The sequence below is a fragment of the Podarcis cretensis genome (genome assembly GCF_951804945.1).
Source record: "Podarcis cretensis genome assembly, chromosome: 10".
NCBI lineage: Eukaryota > Metazoa > Chordata > Lepidosauria > Squamata > Lacertidae > Podarcis > Podarcis cretensis.
Window position 1 is genome coordinate 44,965,311 of NC_137179.1, and position 19,981 is coordinate 44,985,291.

The 19,981-nt window shown below is 39.2% G+C and overlaps 1 protein-coding gene across 2 annotated transcripts in view; it reads right to left on the minus strand.

The window, feature by feature from the left end:
* Positions 1-19,981, minus strand: part of TRHDE (thyrotropin releasing hormone degrading enzyme) — a 201,101-nt gene that overhangs the window by 94,449 nt on the left and 86,671 nt on the right. For both annotated transcript variants that reach the window (XM_079993791.1, XM_079993790.1), the window contains exons 4-5: positions 11,461-11,615; positions 6,813-6,926 (exon numbers count right to left, since the gene is read on the minus strand). In XM_079993791.1, coding sequence (XP_079849917.1) covers positions 6,813-6,926; positions 11,461-11,615 — 269 coding nt within the window. The remainder of the gene's footprint in view (positions 1-6,812; positions 6,927-11,460; positions 11,616-19,981) is intronic.

Sequence of the window (19,981 nt, forward strand, 5' to 3'; positions counted from 1 at the left end):
AGTGTGATAAATCTATAACCTCAATTCATGCCCACAGGTATTAATACTTAATTTCCCTAACAAATTCTGATTCATTGTGGTTCTCTTTCCTTCCACTGAAATTCCTCTGTTCAAGGATGACCACTTTAAAGTCAAGTACAGAGAGTGCTGCTGAGTTGAAATGTTATTTTACTTGTTTCTAAATATTGCCATTTCTGGTGCCAAATTTGTGTTCATCGATACTTTTGTGTTAGGACTGGCATCTGGGATTGTTACAGGCTCTTGACTCTGTGTCTTGGGGGTCTTTTATTTACTATTCCAAGATACACTAAAGAAAACCCATTCTAAAAGTATCTCAAAGATGCTCCAGTGTCCACATGAAGCTGTCCATCACATCACACCTGAGTTTCCCCATTCATTCCAAAGGAGAGGGCAATGCTGTGCGCATGTTGCTTCCATTGCACTGGGCTTCTCCCCACACGTTTAAATGCCTTTTTTTTTATTTCCCCACCCTTCTTTGGTGATTCTATACAGTGGTACCTCGGGTTACAGACGCTTCAGGTTACAGACTCTGCTAACCCAGAAACAGTACCTCTGGTTAAGAACTTTGCTTCAGGATGAGAACAGAAATCGGGCTCCGGCGGCATGATGGCAGCGGGAGGCCCCATTAGCTAAAGTGGTGCTTCAGGTTAAGAACAGTTTCAGGTTAAGAACGGACCTCCGGAACGAATTAAGTTCTTAACCCGAGGGACCACTGTACTATAATCCATTTTGTCAGTGTCCCAGTTCCTCCCCAACACAGACTGGGCAGAGAGGAGGGTCCTTCTAAGCAACTCAGCATCCATCATGCCTCACAAGCATAAAGAAAACGCAGCCCCTCAAAAATCAAGGCGTAAAAGGGGCAAAACAACAAGAAGTGTCTTTTTAGAATAAATATTCATAATTGGAAAGTAACTTCCAGGATTCTTTTCTTAAAAAAACTTTCACAGGTGCAAAGATAATGGTCTGGTTTGCACAAAATGGTATGCTGAACTATGGTTTAGTGGTCTATACAAGTATGTAGCCTCCGGTAAGGGGCCTGCAGCTGCTTTGCTGATCCCTGGTCATTTTTACTGCTACAGCACAAATGGCTTAGTGCATGGGTAGGCAAACGAAGGCCTGGAGGCCGAATCCAGCCCAATCACCATCTAAATCTGGCCCGCGGAGGGTCTGGGAATCAGCGTGTTTTTACATGAGTAGAATGTGTCCTTTTATGTAAAATGCATCTCTGGGTTATTTGTGGGGCCTGCCTGGTGTTTTTACATGAGTAGAATGTGTCCTTTTATGTAAAATGCATCTCTGGGTTATTTGTGGGGCCTGCCTGGTGTTTTTACATGAGTAGAATGTGTCCTTTTAGTTAAAATGCATCTCTGGGTTATTTGTGGGGCATAGGAATTCATTCATTTTTTTCCTCCAAAATATAGTCTGGCCCCCCAAAAGGTCTGAGGGACAGTGGACTGGCCCCCTGCTGAAAAAGTTTGCTGACCCCTGTGTTGTCCGAAGCAGGATCCATGTTTAAGCTCTCTCCTTGATAACCATCAGCCATACCCAATGTTTCTTTGTGAGTTCTCAATAAGACATGGTTTGGCTTATTGGATCATGTGGACAAGGTGACTGACCTTAAGAACTGTAAGCTAGCCTCTGTTTTGGTTCTAAGCTTGCTTATATGTTTCTTGTCATATTCAGCTGCAAATGAATTTCGTCTCTGGTTCAACACAGAAAGCTTTCTTTCAAGGAATGCAACAGAAAAATAACACTAGAGGCTTATTTCAGTGCATGATTACTGGAAGATGTCAAATTCCATGTGGTATTAATTAAAAGCTTCGTTTTTAGATTATTTGAAGCCCTTAACCAAGGAGAGAGAGAGATGAAAGTATTTTTGAAAGGAAAGTGAGAAAATGAAGTCATGTTTCACTCCATGCTGAGACAGCATGATATGTGTGCTGGTCTAGAAGGATCAAGCAGACTGCAGCTCCAATAGAATATGCAAAAATAATAATGAAATAAACCAAGACTTTCGATGTCTTAAGTCTACTTCCAGAACTTTTAATACTTCCTTCCTGATCTGTCTTGCGAGTCTCAGAAAGTATCAGAACATTTTACTGAAGAAGATAAATGTTTTAGCAGGCAATTTAAGTCAAAGATATGCACAAGTCTAATCACAGCCGCCTTCTTCTTTATTTTAATCCTGCCCATGGAGGAAATCAGCAATTGAGACCATTCATCAGGATCTTGAGCTGTGCACTTTGAGATACTCTGAGTATTTAGTTTAATGAACTTTAGTTTAATGATTTTCCATTAATATTTATTTTTATGCTTAAACAAGCCAGCTTAAGCACAGGTTTCATAAAAGGAAAATGATATGCAGATATTTCAGTATTAAGCTAGTTTCAGTTTCCAGAAGAAATGACAGAATCATCTAGACCATGGCGTACTATACTGTGATGGATCACTGTGGATCACTTAAGGAAAGATGAAGGATAGTTGCATGACTACTGGAGCTCTGCGCTTAATCTTTGATTAAAAGTTTGGCTTTGCTAGCAATTTTATTGGATGAGTCAAGACAGAGTATATCAGCGATGGCAGTCACACTGAATTCTCCTTCCTCCATGCAGCTGCTCTGTCTCTCTCATATTTGTCTCCCTTTAAGAAAAAATATTATGCTCACAGTTCCTGCAGATATGTGATAGAGGTGTTTGATTAAAACACATATCTCCAGAAACTATGAGCATTACTCTCTCTCTTTTTTTCTTTTAAAGGAAGACAGATATGGAAAAAGACAGAGTAGCTTTCTCCAACAGGGAAAGAGAAAAATTCAGTGTGACTGCCATCACTGATGTACTCTGCCTTGACTCATCCAATAAAGTTATCAGCAAAGCCAAACTTTTATAAAGTGAATGAAAGGGAGAAGGCCATTCAGCCCTGTGAAATGCTTTCTCAGCGCTGAGTGAGGTAGTGACTGCTAAAGCATTTGACACTCTGTATTTTATGGATGAAAAGGAAAATCACTCACCAGCAATGGCTTTTGTCATAGTCTCTCCCCCACCCCCCACCCCCGTTCTACTAATATAGACATTCAAGGACAGAGAGTGTGTCAACTCCACCTACTCAAAAGTAGGAACCATTGGAAGCTGTTGACAATTTCTGGATATGCATATAGCTCAATCCATATTCTGTATTATCAAAATTTGGTTTTTTTAAAGAAAAACATGATTGAAAGAATGAGGATACTTCATATATAATTTCTCAGACTTTAGAACAAAGAGGTCCCATTATCTATTGTTAGAAACCGTGGCTTGAATTTTGAACTACCATGTATCAAAGCAGTTTCCTGAAATGTTACACATATCCCATAAAAACTGATATGTGGGATCATAACAAATAATTTCTTCCTACTCTCCAACAAAGGAGATGCTACTTTAGAAGATCAACCATCTGTGGTTAAGGAAAATATACACCTATAGCTGCAAGTTCTGGAGGGTTAAGAATTGCAAACGTTGGAATACTGGTTAAACCACAAGAAGAAAAATGTTACCACAGGACTGTGCATTCTGTTCACACATCACTTCTACACAGCTGAATCATTCGGGTTAATATTGATAATATTTCTCTTCCATGAAAACATTAACAGAAATCATCTAGCAGTGCCTGAAATATCTCAATCGATATCTAAGGATACCCTTCATCCTTCAAAATAATAATAATGATGATGATGGGGATATTTTAAAGGAAATCACAGTAACAGATAGAGAGATCTGGATGCAGTTTTCTACATCTAGAAATATGTTAGAAAATGTTTTGCAAGGAAAGTGATACTGTGAATCAGCAGGCTGCCAAATGGAAATGTATGAAACCTAAAATAAAATTAGCTTCTGTGAGAAAGGAGCTGAAAGGAACTGAAAGTTTAGTTTCAACTGAACTGCTGAAAATAAGAACCAAGGTAGAAGGAAGCATATAAGACCTGAGGGCAGAAGATGAATTACAATAAACCTGAAGACAAAGGTGTGTAAATCAATATAATATTTCACAAATAGGAGGCAATGAGAGATGTTGTTTTCGGGTGGCCTGGTGAAAAGGGGGCCAGGGCTCCTGCATCTTTAATAGTTGTGCAGAAAAGAGAATTTCAACAGAAGTAACTTGTCACACACAAGTTCTGCACAACTGTTACAGGTACAGGATCTCTGGTCACCCTATGAGGATCTGTGACTTCAGCTTTGCTTGTATCTGAAAGATGATAGGCTTCAGAGCTAGGGAACTCTTATCCATTAAGACCTGGAAACTGAGTTGAACAAGTCTTAAAATAGGGAATTCACTTTTTTTTTTCAGCCAAAATTTGCTGGATTACATTGTATTCCTTCATCCTCCTGAGTTTGCATGCTTTGCTGTGAAAGGCTGTGGTTGGTTTATTTGTTTATTTTCTGCTATTAAATAAAATATTCTTACTGGACATTGTCTGCCTATGGGTGTGCAAGTGTTGATTTGATTGAAACATTTGCTGAAGGCCTGAAGCATATGTATCGAGAGAGATTTTTGGGCTTTTCAGCAATCGTTTAGCCCAAACGTTTTAAATCTTGAGATTTAATTTCCGCCATTTTATTTAATTTTACCCTTGGATCTTTTTGATTGCCCTTTTCTGAAACTTTTTTTTTTAACAATACCCTTTTTGAGGTGCAATCTCCAACTTCAGAATTATTCTGTTCACCACAAAGTATCCAACATTTAGTGTCACCATCTTCTTGGGCCATCAGAATACAAATTTCAATTATACCTACTCATAATAATTTTATCTATTAATGTTATGTTTATTTCTATTTTCAGTGACAATTTCTTGTTTACTTGTTAAGCACATAATTCTGCCTCATGCCCATTTTAATCTGAATACCACATATTCTCATTTTCATTAACACACCTTGCTCGAACCCATCTGGACACTGAGCAAGTTTTCTCTTTCTCCTGCATTGGCCTGTTAGATTAGAGCTCAAGATGAGGGGAACATAATTTACTTAGCAATGAATATCAAAATCATTTAATAGCCATTTTCAAATATGCTTACTTTGCAAGACAGCTTCTAAGGCAAACTTATTCTGTTTTTGTTAAAGTGATTATGAGCAGAACAATTGACTCTGGTACAGCAAAGATAAAATCCAGAATATGACCAATGTAATCTATGACATTTTACTATGGTAAAATCAACAAGAGCTGCTAGATTCCATTGCATTTATAATTAGAATGACTTTATTGTAATTCAAGATGTGTTTTTGAAAGGAAAATCTTTAAGAATAATAAATATTATAATGAGTGCTTAGGTGAATCAAAAAAATTTACATTTGAAAAACAGATGGCAGCTTTGATAAAGGGTTACTCTGCATTTTTCATAGTGAATTTTTAAACTAAAAAAAATAAAAGGATAAATCTGTCAAAAAATAATAAATCACATTTTAACAAAAAATATTAAGCTGTAATACCTGTGCACAAATATTCTTACAAGAACAGTACAAACAATGTTTTCCCAAGGGAAGTACTACAAAAAACATCTTATTACCATATGACAAATGTTATATATTAAATAAACTCAAATCAGCTGTGACATAAGCCAAATTTGTTAGTCTTTAAGGTGACACAATATTTTTTTTCAAACACTGCTGCTATTCTGGAAATAGAATCACTTGGCACTCTGAGAATCACAAGGCTTTAAGGAGCCCATTTATATTATTATGGGAAGTTAAATGTAATAGTGTTAAGAATCATATAAAATGTTGCTCTGTAATTACCATTTATGCTCTTGGATGCAGAGGCAACAGTTACTTAACTTAGCATGGACCCTAACCAATGGCTTCACATTACAAGAAAGGAGATCCCGACTAAACATCAGGAAGAACTTTTTGATAGTAATAATAGTAATGATAACTATGATTTGTACCCCACTTATCTCGCTGGGTTGCCCCAAGAGTTGTTCAAAAGTGGAAGAAACTCCCACGAAGGGTGATGGACTCTTGATGCAGCTGATGACTAACTTGACCTTATTTCTTTTGTAGCGAATGGAATATTGCACTGCTGGAACCCTGTCAACTGATTTCACACCTACTGACTTTGCTTTAGTGAATATCTGATGGTTGCACATACCATTTGGCTTCTTCTCTCCAGTGCTCTGGCAGCATGCTGCAAATATATGAAGCCGTCTCATACTTAAATCAGAAGGCTGGAACATTTAGCCCACTGTCCATGTTGCGACTTACAGTGAGTCTACAAGACCTCCGGAAAACGTATTTGCCGGCCTCACTACTTAATATCCTTTGAACTACAAAGGATTGAACACAAGAAGAGTCTGCTAAGGACAAGCCATTGGTCCATCTATTCCAGCATCCTGTTCTCACAGTGGCTGAACAAGAAGTAGGATCTGAGAAGAGCACTCTCTCCTGCTGTGGCTTCCAGCCACAGAGAAACAGAAGCATTGCAGCCTCCAACTGAGCAGCAGGCAGGGCAGAGCCATCCTGGCTAGTAGCCATGGATAGCTTTCTTCTCCATGATTTGTCTAATCCTTTTTTTAAAAGCCATCCAAGCATAGATAGCCACGACTGCCTCTAGTGGGAGCTTGTTCCATCGTTTAACTATGTGTTGCATGAATAAGGACTTGCTTTCCTCCATCATTCACCTTCATGGGATGTCCACTTGATTGGACTTGGGATCGTCTGTATGCAAACGTAAGTTCTACCATTATGCTAGCTTCCTTTTCATGAGCAAAACAACAAGAAAACAAAGTGATGTGCAAAGTACAGAAAAAAGTACCAGCTTACCAGATTCCAGCCTGGATACAGGTAGTCAGTTCCAACAAATTCAAAATAGTGAGCAAAGCCTTCTTTTAGCCACACATCTTCCCACCATACTGGAGTCACAAGGTCACCAAACCACTAAAAGAAATGCACAAAACTATGGTTTTAAAATATCACTTGTTCACATTCTATTTATGCAACAAGTAAAGTTCCAAAGGTAGTTGATGAAAAGTTACTGCATTTCTCAGTGGTGACTTCTTATACCTTTTCCTTAATTGTTTCAAAAGATTTTAATAAGGGATTCATATAGGTTTCACCTAAAAGCAGAAAAAGGTGGCTTGTAAGATAACTGCATCCTAAACATTTGCTACTAAGCCTCCTTTAAGGTTTCAATAAGTACTGCACCAGAAACTCTTGCAATACTGGAAAGAAATGAAAAAGCTACGTCATGCTTTGCAAGGTGGTCTTTGGCACCAGAAAGTAGGGCAGAGAAAATTTGCTTTTTTCTTCCAGCGTGGTTCCTGACTTTCACTAACTATAACAGAAGGTCAGAAATATCTTGCCTACCCAAGTATCAAAAGAACCTCTTGAATTTTCAGAATAGTAAACCATCTATGCTTGTTTCAAGGGCTTGCAAATGTAGTCCAATTAACAGGCGCTCCCAGGTGATTTATTATTTAATGTAATTACTTATGTGTAATTAAAATTGCTCCACCTCCACTAACTGGAGAGTGGGCTATTTAATCTCCAGCCACTGAAAAGTTCCTGGTGTGATCATTTCTAGGCTATCCCTTCTCTCTATCATGAGCCTTGCTGTACTGTTTCCTTGGAATTGCTTCGGACTGCTGTCTCTGTGACTCACTCCAAACAGCTTTTATAGGCATGAAAGCTACCAAGTAAAAAGTTCTGAAATATCAAAAATGAAACAACTGAAGGAGAAGGTGAAGCACACCAAAATATAAACACACACAAACACACACATCTCCACGTTGTTTTGTTTTTTGAAAAACTCCCCCCACTCCTTCTAATGATTCCAATGGAAAGGAATTTACCATGACTAGTGAAAATCAGGTCTGTTTTGGGAGGGTGCTGGGAGAACAAGGGTGCTTAGGCTCCTGTAACATGTTGACAAAGCACCCTGTTTCTGGCCTCACAACAGGCAGAGCACCACTGGAAAAACAAAAGCAGAAAAGGCATCTACCATTACAGCAGGTAGGCCTTCAGAATTGAACATCTTTCTTTCCCTACTGTGTAGGAGGCCTGCAACTTCTTATGGTCCCTCAGCAACCCACCGAAGGGCAACAGGATTGCTTCTAATTTTCATTTTCATTATTTTTTTTTTAAGATTCAGATATGTATTTCGCATTTGCAACAGCACTGACTTTCTCATGATAACCGTATGCTACTATCGCCACTGATCATTTAAACTGCCTCTAATGGAAACAACTTCCAACGAAGTGAACCCATAAAATATTGCTGAACCTTTTATCTCATTGTAGTTAGCTTCAAGCAAAACATGTCGAAGGAGCTGAAGATCAGTGTCAAATGAGAACAGTGCTTAGTGCTCTCATCCTATAATTAGTTAGGGATGCATTTCATTGTCAAACAATGGTAGAGTGGTCATATTCAAATTTTTGAAACAAGCAAACCATATTTTTAAAACTCATGTTTGTTGTTCTCTCACCTTTTCAGGTTGTGAGCAAATTATTCACTTGTAAACCTAGTTACAAATGTTTAGTAACATTAAAATCATATGACAGCCAGTGTAGTGTAATGGTTAGAATGTCAGGTGACTAAGGATGGATAGCTGTCCCAGCATTTAATACAAGATAAGCTACTGCAATTTTTTATTGTTTGATTATCATTTTTATTTTACCATATGAAACATAGCAAATCTAAGTGTTCTTGATTAATTAGATTGTTTATTTAAAAATATTGATTTTAATATGAGTCCTTAAAAATGCATAGGTAACATGTTTTTTTCTTTAAAAAGAGACACTTCTCGTACACTTACAATTGGGAGGGAATGTCTCTTTTGAGTTATTGTACATCATGAAATACATCTGCATCATCTAAAAATAAATGATACCCATTCCAAAGAACTATTCATTCATATGCAAATCTATGCACTTTTAATCAATTAACAGATTAAATCCACATGATTAACCAAATCAGAGTCCTAGATAGAATATATTTTGCAAGTAATCAGTCCGGAGCCCTATAACAGTACACCTTAGAAATTCTGTAAGACTATCAAAATGAGACAGAAGGATACTTCATGATCTCATGTCACAGAATCATATAATCAGTGCTCTATGCACAAATTGTTGATGATGTTAAATAAGTTGGGTTGGATCCAAACCAAGAGATCCTTCTGCCCGTAGAAGGCTTTTGATCCAATGGACTGGTCCCACTGGTGGCCGGGGCAAGAATACCATTTTCACCAATTCCCTGCTTTCTCTATCCCTCCACAATGTTATAGAGAAGCCTGCAGAACACATTTCAAGGTATATGAGGAACTGCAGGAGGAAATCAGCAAAAGTTGACTCCCTCCATCTCACTTTACACCAGTGAGAAGGAAGTTTGGATCCAAGCCATTCTAAATTAATCAAAGGAAAAAAATACTATTATTAGATGAATAGCTATGCTGAGTATATAACCAACTCTTCTGGAAATGTTTTCAACTAGCAAATAACTCCTTATATTTCACAGGTGCCTACTTCACAGATGTTCAATCTCAGTTTTTAATAAGAGTACTAAATTTGAAACGCATGACCTAATGGAAACAAAATTGTAAGAATAGGAAACAGTGTGATGCATTTTGAACAAAATATATTCTACCAATTTAGCATTTGTAGTTAAGAAACATTGAACAGCTTCTAGAACTTTTATTTGAATATTCTCACTTTTTAGTTTGAATGGATCTTATCAAGTGATGTTTTCTGAAGGAAGAGATTAACTAAAACGGATGAGGGGATAATCCACTTATTACAGTTAATCAGAGGTGAGGAAAACTCTGTCAGTTCATTACATCCATACAGAAGAGATTTCCCCTTGGCTGTCTGGTTACTAAGAAATATATGCTGCACTTCTGATAGATCCATAATAATTAAAAATTAGCAGGTATAAAAGTATTGACTAACCAGAGATGAGAAGCACTTCTGGAGGATCAAATATTGTATCAATAATAGCAGGCCTTTTATCAGTGACCACCACAAAGTACACTGTTCTCTAGATTATTTAGCGCTCCACCAAATCACATCTCCATGTGAGAGGGTATCTACCATTGCATACTCAATACAACATCTAACCAGTTCCTATGGCATTCCCTGCTCGTGATCTGCAATTAGTTCAATATTTTATTCATCACACTACATTATTCAATTTCCTCTGTGAGTTTGAGATATTATTTGTATGCTACAATGGCTGGTTATTTCTGGTATGAGATCGGCAATGGATGCGATTTTGGGCTTTGAGAAAGGTCTTAACTAGGATACGTTTCCCTGACAAGACTCCGTGCCTTAAATGCAGAATATTGAGGTATCACATTTCCTCTCCAGCACAATAGCCTTGCTTTCCAATTTCTTTCTAGTGACAACCAGAGATGAGTTACTCTCTCCTCTTGGGTTATATCACATTGGTTCAAAAAAATAAAGCCATGCTATTTCTCCAAAGCCAAACTGACTCAAGTCAGCCTGATCTCCAACTCTCCCTTTCCTATTAAACAAGACTTACTTGGCTAGGTCTGCATAGTGGTAGCATCTCACCTCCCTTGCCTGGTGTGCTGCTAATGAACTGGGAAGAAATGCCCTAATGGTATTACAGCAGCCCTTGGGGAAACTGCATTCTCTCACAGGGTTGGCACAACTCCATTCCAGCCTTTATTCCTGTGCTATTTAAGTGCTATTGTGGGAAAATGTTGGACATTTCCTTTATTTGTGAAAGGGTTGTTTGTAAGGTGAATGAATTACATTTAGAATCAAATATTAACTTTGTTTCAAGAGAGAGAAATGAAGTTTCTGTTCCCTCTACACCATGTCTAACTTTTGCACTCATCTTATGTTACTAAAATGTTATATTTAGATTAAAGAAAGACGATACAGAGGGAAGAATGTGAAATCAATGTAAAGGGTTAACTGTGATATTTTTCAGTATATTTAAGAATCACAATAAACACAGAAGTATGATATTCATCATTCATATACAGAGAACCATTGCAGAAACATAAAGAAAAAACCGCTTCCCAAGTTTATGTAAGTGAGTAAGAGTGACTATGACATTTATTTCAGTCACTGCAAGTTTTGACAAGAACATGGAACTCGGCTTGAAACAGTTATGGTGCTATAATTAATCACTTCCTGAGAACATCACTATGCTTAACTATAGAAAGACAAAAGTCTATTACAAATCACACCAAAGGGAAGGAAATTTTACAATATTGATCAGGTTCCCATTTCTTGAATGTTGGTGAACTTCTTATGCTTATCATTATAGTGTTTATTATACTTAATGTCTGTCTGTTTATCATAGTAATGTCCATAATTGATGTGTTTCCCTTCTGTGTAACTGAGTTTTCCTGAGAGAACAGCCAACATGGAAAATGCTTTGACTTAAACAACGACAACAACAGTTTTAAGTAGCATGCTCACAAGTGATAAGGTTTGTCTCCTACCTGATGGCATAGCTCATGCACAATGACCATAGTGACATCAAGTAAGTATGATATGGAAGAAATGCTTGGATCCAGAAGTATCCTCTGCTCCACAAAAACACTTAGTCCCCAGTTTTCCATAGCAGCATACGGATGCTTAGGCACAGCTAATAAATCTAGAAACAGAATGAAATGTACTTTTATTGCGCTTGTGGGATCTATTATGATCTAAAATTCCTGGTAAATAAAAAAACCATAAACCATATTTAAAATTATTTTTCCAAATAACTCTGCACAAATAAAAACATTAATTTATGTTTCTTTGCAATAACACACTAGTAACACTAATAATTATTTCTGTTAGAAGAGACGCTTCTAGTGTCATTTCTTCCCTTGTCTCAAGATGCTGTAAGATACTTTGAATGGGATTTGGTATCACTCACTGTTTGTGGTAGCAAAACAATAACAATAAAAAAATAACTGTAAAATAATGGGAAATCCCTATTCATCAGGTTGGAGCTGTAATATAATGGCTTGAGACGCTGTCTTAAATCAGAACCCGCAAATTCCAATTCTACAGAATGTTACTCCTCCACTCGTATGTGGGATTAACACACATTCGCACCCTTGAACTTAATGGAACTAGCCTCTGAGTAGATATGTGCAGCATTACTCAGTTACTCTTCACAGCTAACATTATCAATACTGTATTAAAGATAATTTTAAACATTTGTCCTCATGCCAAAAATTGTCATTTTTAAAAATGTGTGATTTTTAATAGAAACCTTTGGAGCAAATGTTTTATAGGTAGGACAAACTCAGATCAACAAATGCAAAAATATTAATATTCAAAACATTAATTTTTGAAATAGCAGCAAAGAGAGAAAACAAAAGTCATAAATGAAATCTCGCACACAGTTACATGTAAAATGAAAGGAAATTGCTACTTTTAAGGTGAGAAGCAAAACTAATGACATTTGGCCCAGCCACGATTAGAATATTGGACTTGAAGCTCATGCCTCAATGGGTATCCTTGAGACAGTCTCATGTTTCTCAGCCTAAAGTACCCTACAGTACCTTACGCTAATTATAGGCAGTTATTGTTATTAGTACAATTCCTATACTGCCCTTCACCCGAGGATTACGGGGTGGGTAGGTTACAATATAAAACAGAAAAATACATACCATATTAAAAAATGAAAACATCAATCAGTTTACGATAACACTTCATTCATCTGAAGAAATGGACTCTAGTCCACAGGAGCTTGTGTCATTAATAGTTGTTCTAGTCTTTGAGACGGAATGGGGAGCCTCAGCTCACAGGCCAATCTTGGCCTATCAAGGGAAGCAATCTGGCTCACACCCACCTCTCAATCATCTAACATTACTATTAATGTCAGCTGATGGGCTTGACAGCATTCTGTGTTAAATCCTACTCAGTGGGTTGTCCCACCCACCTGTCAAAGTTGGCCTTCCAAAAATGGTACTTACTAGTACCACTATCTCTTATGTTTTACTCTGTAACACTGTAGGGATATTGCATATTGAAATTTGTGTTGTGGCATTGTTATAGACCACTTTAGCCAGAAAAAAATCTTCTCTTCTAGAGCAGCAAGCAAGACAACTTCATGATTTCTGAATCTGGCTTGTTTCCATCAGGTGTCAAGAGTGGTAAAGACAAGTCTACAAAGGAACAACTATAAGAGTTTATTGTTTCTTGGCAACTGTGTATTGTGTGCAGTGCCTTTTAAATTAGGAACTCTGGAATGGAGGTTATCCCTGCCAAAGGTGGGCTTCAAGTCAGTGTCACTCAGCAGTGACTTCAAGTCCTAATTCAACTGGCTAAATTCCAAGAATTTACAGTCAGGCACTCCGGAGTGCAGCTGATCCAAGCAGGTTTAAAGTTACCACCAATCAGCTGATTGGCAATAACTTCAAGCCTTGCTTGGATAGGCTGACATCTTCCTTTGCAGTTCAGCTTGAGTGCAAAGGAAAAAGCTGATAACCAGAGTTCATGGCCCCACCTACCTATCCAAGTAGCCAGTCAGGTATGGGGAGACAGGGAATCACTCTATTGGGAGGAAGTTTCCCCACCCAGCCATAGCCGAGACCAACCACAATTTCTGTTTGCATTACAACAACCTACTTAATTGGAAACTGAAGCAATTTTTATTTTTGTCTCCATGAATTATTTTCATTCCATTTTGTTCATTCTGTGAAATCAGTCAAAATACTGATTTCCAAAGAAGTGTGCATGCACACGAAAGCTCATACCAAGAACTAACTTAGTTGGTCTTTAAGGTGCTACTGGAAGGAATTTTTTTATTTTGTTCTGACTATGGCAGACCAACACGGCTACCTATCTGTAAGTGGTACCTCAGGTTACAAACGCTTCAGGTTACAGACTCTGCTAACCCAGAAATAGTACCTCGGGTTAAGAACTTTGCTTCAGGATGAGAACAGAAATTGTGCTCCGGCGTCGCGGCGGCAGCGGGAGGCCCCATTAGCTAAAGTGGTACCTCAAGTTAAGAACAGTTTCAGGTTAAGAACAGACCTCCAGAATGAATTCAGTTCTTAACCAGAGGAACCACTGTATTGGTGGGTAGTGTGGTCCTATCACTTTATTCATAAAAGGCAGTATATCCAACTAAGTTATACTCCAGGGTACGTAGGCTATATGCATCCATTGATTTCATATAACTAACAATGGAAATCACTGAAGGTCTTTATAACACCTGGAGTATCTGCTGGTCCTGAGAAAAGGCTCTAGTGTAGTACTGTGTGCTTGTCATATTCACCCTGTGCCAAAGCAAATGGAGTAACTACTTTGTTTTTGGCAGCTGGATTAATGGGTTTTAGAAATTCATTTTTTCCCCAGTAAAATAATATCATGCGGATATGATTCAATGATTTGTGTAGCAAAATCTGTATGTAAGGTCCTAGTATCTTTTGTTTCCAAACATTTAATTAAAGCATCATAATTATTCGAGTTGTGCAACAGTATATGATTAGAACCCATTATTCTTAACCAATATAATCATGATGCAAAACAGAAACTATCAGTATAACACTAGCCATTTAAAAGTGATTTGAAGAACAATCTGTTTTTTTAATTTCACATTTGTCTTTGGGCTCACATCTAAGTTTCTTTTCATTGCTATCTAATTTAAAAGTGGTGGTTCCTTTTCAATTTGCTTAGTCAATTACATAAAGCCCTTGGGCACCCCTACCTTGAAATTATCAAGTATGCATAACAGAAAAGCTTGCAAGACCTGCAGCAGGTGTGCCCTACATTTGCAACTTCTCTGCATGTGTCCCCATGACTATTGCTTACACAGCTGTTGTTTATCTACCTTTTCCCTTTCCCTGGACATACTAGAAAATACCGGTACTAACTTGTACTGAATTTACTCCTGGACTAGCTTCTATATTATCATCAGTTCCTGGTCAACATGCAGTCCCACTTTATTTATACACACTAAATTCTATCCGATTCTTTCTCTAGGCAAATCTTTTCTTGGTAGCTGCAATGAATTCCAGGAGGCTCTATTCCCTTGCAGACTGTCATATAGCTATTAATTTCTGTGTGGGCAAACATAACTAATTGACCCATAGCGCAGAGCCATATGCAGGCCTAGCTCAACCAAATGCTAAGTAAACTACCGAACAGGAGTCCCTGCTGTTGTGCAATTATCTTTGAATTTTCCTATTTAGAAAGTGTCCAGTCCAATTCCTTGCACTGGGATTCTTTAAAATACTCTGCAGCTTTTCTTAGAATATCATGGCTGCTTCCTACTCACAAGATAGCAGCAAATTATTTTGATGCAGAGATGTACAGAAATAATTCCAGAACATGTAAAAAAGGTCAATGTTTAACTTTGGGCTGTAGCCTGCTGTGGCTGTAGAAACTAGTATGGGAGAGACTTGTTTTGCTGCAGATGAAGGTATTTCTTCTTTCTGTCCTCCTCTCAGGGGTCATTCCTCCTCTGGCCACTGCTGTAGGTACACAACCTGGCTGACTGTAGTGACCACACATCTTTAGAGTATGGAGACATGGGCAACTTACACCCACCAGGAATGATGCCTCAACGCCATCTACATGTGCTGCATCAGGAAGATTTTGGGTATCTCATGGCAGGACAGAGTCTCAAACAAAGATATGTTATCCCAAGCCCACATTCCCAGCATATTCACACTTCTGTGTCATGTTTAATGCTCACCAATTAAATCCAAAGGATGTGAAAATGACTCTAACACTGAAAGAAATGTATTTTAATTAGTGTTTTATAAAGACAGCTTTGTGGGATCTAAATGCTATTGTTTCATACAGCACTGTAGCCATATCTGATGATTCAGAAGAAGGGTAGGACAGCTATAAACTCAGTATCTGATATAAGGATATGATCTCAGTGCTCTTACTTTTCCAAGGATACATAATTGCATTCTCTCCGGTTTTCAGTTCTCCTCCCCTCATACGTCAGCATTCCTTCATGCCCAGTGAATATGTGCTGTACTGTACTCATTAGGATATTTTGGGTCCCCCTCCATTTTTTTGTACTTCTGCAATTCTTTATGTTCTCAAAAGCTTTCTGATGCATTTGTGTTCTGCTTGGATTATGCCTTTTCAGGTGAATCCGAATCCATAATAAGATTTTAAGCTAAGTATCTGTATTATAATGGGGGCAGGGTGCAGAGGGTTAGGCTGAATGCCTGAGCACCTTCTAATTCCTAAATCCAGCAAGTGTTAAAACCTAGTGGGAGAGATCAAGGAGGGAGGGCAACTTGTTGCTGTAAGCTCAACAGTTGTGGAATGGGACTTTCTGAGCCATAGGCTCCCTCACAAAAGAGGCAGGGTGCAGGGGGGGGAATCTTCCTTTGGTATGCACACTGAAGGCCAGCAGGTAAAGGTAACGATAAAGGGACCCCTGACCATTAGGTCCAGTCGTGACCGACTCTGGAGTTGCGGCGCTCATCTCGCTTTATTGGCCGAGGGAGCCAGCACACAGCTTCCAGGTCATGTGGCCAGCATGACGAAGCATCTTCTGGAGAACCAGAGCAGCGCACGGAAATGCTGTTTACCCTCCCGCCAAAGTGGTACCTATTTATCTACTTGCACTTTGATGTGCTTTCGAACTGCTAGGTTGACAGAAGCAGGGACCGAGCAACGGGAGCTCACCCCGTCGCGGGGATTCAAACCGCCGACCTTCTGGTCGGCAAGCCCTAGGCTCTGTGGTTTAACCCACAGCGCCTCCCACGTCCCTCTTGAAGGCAAGCAGACTTCCCATCAAAATGCTTGCTAGCTCTAGAAAGTTATCAAAGGGGCTGCAAAGATGTGGGGCTGCAAAGAAATGACAAAGAATACTTTTAAGTGCCTTTTGTCAATTTTGCCCAAACTTAATCATGGACAGTGCTAAAGCTTTTCAACTTGCGAATCTGAATTATATCATCTAATTTTGTTCCTGCATTTTTATTTAGGTTAAAAAAGAACTGAGTCTGTTCTTATGGAAGCACATCAAGAGAGAAGTGGCTCATATAAGAAGGACCAACCTTATTCAAATAATCAGTTTAATACAAGAATTCAGACTGACCAAACAAGTAAGCTGAGCTACACATTACAAAAGAGAGAAACTCAAGGGTTGCTAAACAATCCAACATTAAAGGCAAACATTTATCAGACAAGACAAAACCTTGGTCTCTTAAGAGAAATTTTCTTTTGCTTTCTGTAATATCCCTTTATTACGTTATAAAAGCAGAAATCTACAACTTACATTTATCACACTTTCCTCAAAGCTTCAAGTGGCAATTAAAAGAAACTAGAACTTGTGTGTGAACTTTTAGAAAGTGTTCCCTTATAATGGGATATGGTAAAGGTAAAGGTAAAGGTACCCCTGCCCGTACGGGCCAGTCTTGACAGACTCTGGGGTTGTGCGCCCATCTCACTTAAGAGGCCAGGGGCCAGCGCTGTCCGGAGACACTTCCGGGTCACGTGGCCAGCATGACATCGCTGCTCTGGCCAGAGCCAGAGCCAGAGCCGCACACGGAAACGCCGTTTACCTTCCCGCTGGTAAGCGGTCCCTATTTATCTACTTGCACCCGGAGGTGCTTTCGAACTGCTAGGTTGGCAGGCGCTGGGACCGAGCAGCGGGAGCGCACCCCGCCGCAGGGATTCGAACCGCCGACCTTTCGATCGGCAAGCCCTAGGCGCTGAGGCTTTAACCCACAGCGCCACCTGCGTCCCATAATGGGATATGGTAGGCAACTTGATAAAGAAAATTGCTAACTAATACATCACCTCTTGCTCATGATCTGACTTTCAGAACGAATTTAGTTAGTGAACAAGAGACACAGGATACTAAAGTAGAGGCCTCACCATCGACACCTGTTGGGAGTGCAGAGCAGCAGCAGCAGCAAAAACCTAACTGGTTTCAGAGGATGCCTGTGGCTCCCTCCCCCACCATCCAATCTATTTCTCCAGCTGTACCAAAGACGAAAGCTCATCAACTCAGTATTAAATCACTTCCAAGCCTTTGCACATCCCTCATGGTAGGACTGTTTAGACAGAGCTATGCTTGTGACGTATGGTGACCAGAAGTGTATACAGTATTCCAAATATGATCCTACCATAGATATATATATTAATAATAATAATAATTTATTATTTGTACCCCGCCCATCTGGCTGGGTTTCCCCAGCCACTCTGGGCGGCTTCCATAGAAACCAAAAATACAGTAAAATATCACAGATTAAAAACTTCCCTGAACATATATATATATATCACATCCCAGGAAATGGCTTCCGACTTGCCAGCTAAACCTGGTGAGGGTAGCCAATGGGTCTTAAGCCCTCGCTGAATCAGTGGAGTTAGAGAGTTGTCTATCACCTGCATGCAAAGACAGACTCCAGAGGATTGAGAGGACGAGACCAAGAGCAGGTCCAACAGTCAAGAAGGTGGCTTCTCCATGTGCTGTAGAGGGAAATGAAGTGGGGCTTCTCAACCGGTGAAGGTAGCTCATCTAGGAGAAGGAAAACTGTGGTCCTAAACCTCTGCTTCCTTACAGCCATAGTCATTTGTGAGAAAGGCTTCAGGAGTAAACCCTGAGGAACAACCCACACCCAATACCTTGGAAACATCTTTGGGAGAATAAAAGGCTAGGGAGCAAACACTACACAAATCCGGAGTGGAGTCCCTAAGACAGTTGGATGGCACCTTGTATGCCTCCTTCCAGCAACTCCTGCAGCCAAGCTGGTGCCAAATGTATTGCCCTGCTTTCTTTTGGACCACCTTACTGAGGTCTTGTTGTCTGGGCAGCCCAGGATCTCCATACACACTGCCCAGAATTGTACCCCAGAAAAGTCACTTAGGGGCTGCTAACGCAGCAAAAACAGCACAGCAAGTAGCAGTTGCCACAGAAGGCATTGTGATTCTCCAGCAGTTTGATTCCATTTTCTCTCGCAACAGACAGGTGCCAACAACCAACACCTAAATGTGAACTTATGAAGCAGCCTTTATACCAAGCCAGATCACTGGTCCATCCAGGAGCATGAAAGCATTTTACTTTCCAAAAGAACTTCAGCTCTCCCTGGAAAAAGACATGCAACACATACTTGTTTGTTGTAGGTCTTTTCCAACTAATCACACAAGAGAGTATAGTGGAAAGTTTCTAAATTAAAGGACATAATTCCATGGCTGCATACACAGATCAGCCATGCTACTCAAGGTCCTGTCCCAAAGTTTCAAAATGTAAAATAATCCTACATAACAGTCTTACAGTTGTCAAGACTCAAGAAAAACAAACAAGTGGAACAGAAATCACCAGGGAAGGAAAGACAGCTGTCAAAAATGAAAACAAATATGGAGTGTCCCTCAAACGGAAAGATGTAGAGAGCCATATTAATCCTTAAAAACAATTATCAACCCAGAGTTTTAAAGCAAACATGTATTTAAGGGGTTTGTTGGAAAGCTAGCAGAAACTGTTCTTCTCTTTTCTTTTAATCCCTTGTAGGTAGCAGTGCTACTGATGAGTTACGCTCTCAGGAAAGGGATTTACATAGCCTTATCTGAAATGATGAAGTAATCTATAACACTTACTCAAAATACCATGCATGCACCTTTCTGTAATACATCTGTCTACTGAAATACATATATTAGCATTCATAACTGACTAAAGTGGCTACACAATCTTTGGGTTTTTTTTTTCATATTTAAATTATCTTTTAGGCACAACTAGACATGACAGTGGAACTAGACATGACAATGCCAAGAAGGAACTTGGGTCCTGGAAATTCTCTATTAAAACTGCATGGAAAAAGAGTGGGCAGGCAGGAAACAATTTTCCCACCCCAACCCATTTTTAAAGACTGTTTTTTCATCTCGGGGCGGGGGGCGCTTTTTAGCACTGGAACCCAGCCAGAAGCATGTAAATAAAGCAATTTGGGTGGAAGGGCTCAGTGGCCCACTTCCACTTTAAATAGCCCTTATACCTAAGCATTTTGTAGGTAGTTGAGGGCAGACCCAATTCTCTATACAAGTCTGCAGTTATCG